Source organism: Danio aesculapii, chromosome 7, assembly GCF_903798145.1.
Source record: "Danio aesculapii chromosome 7, fDanAes4.1, whole genome shotgun sequence".
In the NCBI taxonomy this organism is placed as follows: Eukaryota; Metazoa; Chordata; class Actinopteri; order Cypriniformes; family Danionidae; genus Danio; species Danio aesculapii.
Window position 1 is genome coordinate 70886888 of NC_079441.1, and position 5000 is coordinate 70891887.

The window sequence follows — 5000 nt, forward strand, 5'->3', positions numbered from 1 at the left end:
CTTGCTTAACTACTTAAATTTTGTTGACAGTTTTTCAATGTACATTTAACAAATGACATTTTAGATATTTAAATGTATTAAAATGTTAGATGTTTACATAAAATTTAAATTTGAGATATTTAAATGTATTAAAATGTTAGATATTTACATAAAATTTAAATTTTAGATATTTAAATGTATTAAAATGTTAGATATTGACATAATTAAATTTTAGATATTTAAATGTATTAAAATGTTAGATATTTACATAATAAAATTTTAGATATTTAAATGTATTAAAATGTTAGATATTTACATAATAAAATTTTAGATATTTAAATGTATTAAAATGTTAGATATTTACATAATAAAATTTTAGATATTTAAATGTATTAAAATGTTAGATATTTACATAATTAAATTTTAGATATTTAAATGTATTAAAATGTTAGATATTTACATAATTAAATTTTAGATATTTAAATATATTAAAATGTTAGATATTTACATAATTAAATTTTTGATATTTAAATGTATTAAAATGTTAGATATTTACATAAAAATTCAATTTTAGATATTTAAATGTATTAAAATGTTAGATATTTACATAAAAATTTAATTTTAGATATTTAAATATATTAAAATGTTAGATATTTACATAATTAAATTTTAGATATTTAAATGTATTAAAATGTTAGATATTTACATAATTAAATTTTAGATATTTAAATGTATTAAAATGTTAGATATTTACATAATTAAATTTTAGATATTTAAATATATTAAAATGTTAGATATTTACATAATTAAATTTTTGATATTTAAATGTATTAAAATGTTAGATATTTACATAAAAATTCAATTTTAGATATTTAAATGTATTAAAATGTTAGATATTTACATAAAAATTTAATTTGAGATATTTAAATGTATTAAAATGTTAGATATTTACATCATAAAATTTTTGATATTTAAATGTATTAAAATGTTAGATATTTACATCATAAAATTTTTGATATTTAAATGTATTAAAATGTTAGATATTTACATAAAAATTCAATTTTAGATATTTAAATGTATTAAAATGTTAGATATTTACATAAAAATGTAATTTTAGATATTTAAATGTATTAATGTTAGATATTTACATAATAAAATTTTAGATATTTAAATGTATTAAAATGTCAGATATTTACATAATTAAATTTTAGATAATTAAATGTATTAAAATGTTAAATTTTACATAATTAAATTCTAGATATTTAAATGTTTTAAAATGTTAGATATTTACATAAAAATTCAATTTTAGATATTTAAATGTATTAATGTTAGATATTTACATAAAAATGTAATTTTAGATATTTAAATGTATTAATGTTAGATATTTACATAATAAAATTTTAGATATTTAAATGTATTAAAATGTCAGATATTTACATAATTAAATTTTAGATAATTAAATGTATTAAAATGTTAAATTTTACATAATTAAATTCTAGATATTTAAATGTTTTAAAATGTTAGATATTTACATAATTAAATTTTAGATAATTAAATGTATTAAAATGTTAAATTTTTACATAATTAAATTCTAGATATTTAAATGTTTTAAAATGCTATATATTTACATTTAAGGTATTTAAATAAATATTTATTTAATAAATTTAATTGAATATTTTCTTTTTGTTTTCCTGTTCACAAGTTAAATGTATAGTTGTACTTGCTCAACTACTTTTATTTTGTTTACACTTTTCAACTACATTTTAGATATTTAAATGTATTAGAATTTAAGATATTTACATTTAAATTCTATATTAATATAATCATTTATAGCTTTTTTCTATTTGTTTACTGTTCACAAATACAAGTGCAAACTCTAAAAATAAATTCATGAATTATTAACTGTTAGTGAGTTTTTGTAAAAATGATTGCTATGTCTTTGTTTGTGTTGTGGTGTATCAGAGGAGCTGGTGCACGGGAAAACCTTGCAGCTGATGAAGTCTGTGAATCAGGAGCTTCCAGTGGCGACTCAAGAGCGGATCGACTATCTGCCACACTATCATACCCTGGTGCAATGTGGGATGTACGAGTATTATGCCAGCGAAGGGCAGAAAGCGTTGCGTAAGTCTGAAATCACACCTCCGCCATGCTGATGTACGTGAACACAGATTAACATGTGCTTCTCTTTCTGTGGTGTTGCTTTCAGCCTATGCGTTTGCAGAGCTCATTGATAACGCACTGTCAGCCACCAGAAAAAACACTGGCAGAAGGAGGATTGAAATCAGACTGGTTAGTAAACGAAAACTTAGACTAAAAAACTACAACACAGAAAAAACTATAATACTAAAAACACACACTCACACACACAGGTTTGGTTTTGTGAATTGTGGGGACATAACAAAGGTTATTTCATTGATTTTACACTGTGCAAACTGTACTTTCTATTGTCCCATCCCTTAGCCACCATCCTTTTGTAATACCTGTGTAAAACCTAGTTACACAGATTAACATTATAGCCTTTGTCTTTCGTGCGTTATGTTGTTATGAATAACTTCACATGAATCCGTTGTGCATTATTTCTGCACTGAAATATCTGTTACATTCTTTCTAGAACGTGCAGTGATCACAGCAGTGTTGACTGCATTCATTCAGCAGTAAAATTAGCCTGGGTGCTAATGTTGCATTATTAATGAAATGAAAGTGTTGACGGTGCATTTGTTTTGCACTAAAATTAGTCACTGGTAATGTTGCGTTGTTTTTGCAACGTGTTAAGTGCTGTCAAACAGCACGTGGATATATTTGTCCTGCAAATAAATAGCAAATTGTGGCGTGTTGCAAAACATTTGCATCTTGTGTTTTATTGATGACGTCACCAACGACTAGTCGACTCGACTTGAGTAGCATAAATGAGTGCACACCCCTCACAGATCTCTCTTTAATATTAATACTAATATTTTTTTGTATGATTTAATATTTTCTATATTTTCTTCATATTAATATTTTCTATATGTTATCTTATAATATATTTGTCATTAGATTAAATTGGATTAGTCTGTACCAAAGACAAAACTGCAACTAACCTAACAAAAAACTTAAGATCACTTTCCAAAAATCAGTTCATTCAAATGAATATGCTGGGGAACAATATTGCATAATATTTTAATAAACAGGAAAAATTAAGAGAATAAAACGTATACATTTGTTGAATTTTTTTTGTTGCAATAATTCTATAAAATAATATAATTCTATAAAATAATTCTTGTTCTTTTCATTGTATTTGTGTGGTTTTGGTTGTGTGGAGTTTGTTCCAACAATTATTTTATTTTTATTAATAAGAGGTTTGCGCTGGAGTTTGTGTAAGCTGTGCAAACACTAAACTGTGCTTTGGTCGACACAGGAGGCAGGATGTGTGTGGTGTTTTTTAACACTTACTAAAACTGAAACTGGGTTGTGGCTGGAAGGGCGTCTACTGTGTAAAACATATACTGGAATAGTTGGCGGTTCATTCTGCTGTCGTGACCCTGAATGAATAAGGGACTAAGCTGAAGGAAAATTAATAAATAATAAATATATAAAGACATAATGGGAATATGTTCACCAAATTAAAACCATTAATGAAGCTAACTAAAACTAAACTGAAATGTACAGAAAATTTTTAAATATTATTGAATTAGAAACCAAAACCCTTTTTTTAAACCTAGATTTATATATATATATATATATATATATATATATATATATATATATATATATATATATATTATTCCCAAAATTATTCTCACTGTGAGTTACTTTTATTCAACCAGCAAGTGTTTTGTTGACCTGAAATAGCACAGGCTTCTCTCAAAAGATAACAAGGTGATGTGCCAGAGGCATCATTGAGGAAAATAATATTTCTCAGCTTTTATTTATTCGTTCATTCATTAATTTTTCTTCATGTTAGTTCCTTTATTCATCAGGAGGCGCCACAGTGGAATGAACTGCCAACTTATCCAGCATATGCCCTTCCAGCTGCAACCCAATACTGGGAAACATCCGTACACCCTCATTCACACACACTCATACACTATGGCCAATTTAGCTTATTCAATTCCCCTAAAGCGCATGTGTTTGGACTGTGGGGGAAACCCACAGCCCATGCCAACACTGGGAGAACATGCAAACTCAACACAGAAATGGCAACTGACCCAGCTGGGACCTAAAACAGCGACCTTCTTGCTATGAGGCGACAGTGCTAACCACTGAGCCACCATGCCACCCATGCTTTTGTTTACGTTTACACACACATCAGGCTTCCACTTGACACTGTAATTGACATGAACAAACATTAAATCAATTCACGTTAATAGCAACGAGCAGTTAACACATTTTCTCTGTGTGCTTTCCAGATGTTTAATGAGGCTCAGGGAGGACCTGCGGTTGTGGTGATGGACAATGGCTGTGGAATGACGTCCAAACAGCTCAACAACTGGGCTGTTTACCGTCTGTCCAAGTTCATCCGAGAAAACAGCACATTTCAAAGGTGCGCCCCTCATAATCATACATGCACTTCTTTGTTATAAAATGCAATAAGCCTGTTCAGAATTGCTCTTAAAGGTCTCGTGAAGTGCGTTGAAATGTGTATTTTTTTATTAGATGTTTGGCGTAATCTCAACTGAAACATGAAGAGAGGGCGGGACATTGTGTAGCTCCTCATCTTTATAAAAAAAACAGCCAATAGCATCTTGTTTCATCACAGCTCTGCCAGTTTAGTGGTTGAGTTAAAGAGTAACATATGAAAAGCAAATGAGAAGCGAAGGGGGTCAGATACTAGAGAGTATTTTGCATTCATTCATTTTCTTTTCCGCTCAGTCCCTTTATTAATCATGGGTCACCACAGTGGAATTAACCGCCAACTTCTCCAGCATATGTTTTACGCAGCGGATGCCCTTCCAGCTGCAACCCATCACTGGGAAACATTCATACACACTTATTTACACTCCTACACTTCGGCCAATTCAGCTTATCCAATTCACCTGCAT

At 28.0% G+C, this 5000-nt stretch overlaps 1 protein-coding gene across 1 annotated transcript in view; it reads left to right on the plus strand.

Annotated features, from left to right (window-relative positions):
* smchd1 (structural maintenance of chromosomes flexible hinge domain containing 1) overlaps window positions 1-5000 on the plus strand; it is a 77863-nt gene that overhangs the window by 2010 nt on the left and 70853 nt on the right. Inside the window, exons 3-5 of the mRNA XM_056462441.1 lie at window positions 1942-2100; window positions 2186-2268; window positions 4368-4501. Of these exons, the coding sequence (XP_056318416.1) occupies window positions 1942-2100; window positions 2186-2268; window positions 4368-4501 (376 nt within the window). The remainder of the gene's footprint in view (window positions 1-1941; window positions 2101-2185; window positions 2269-4367; window positions 4502-5000) is intronic.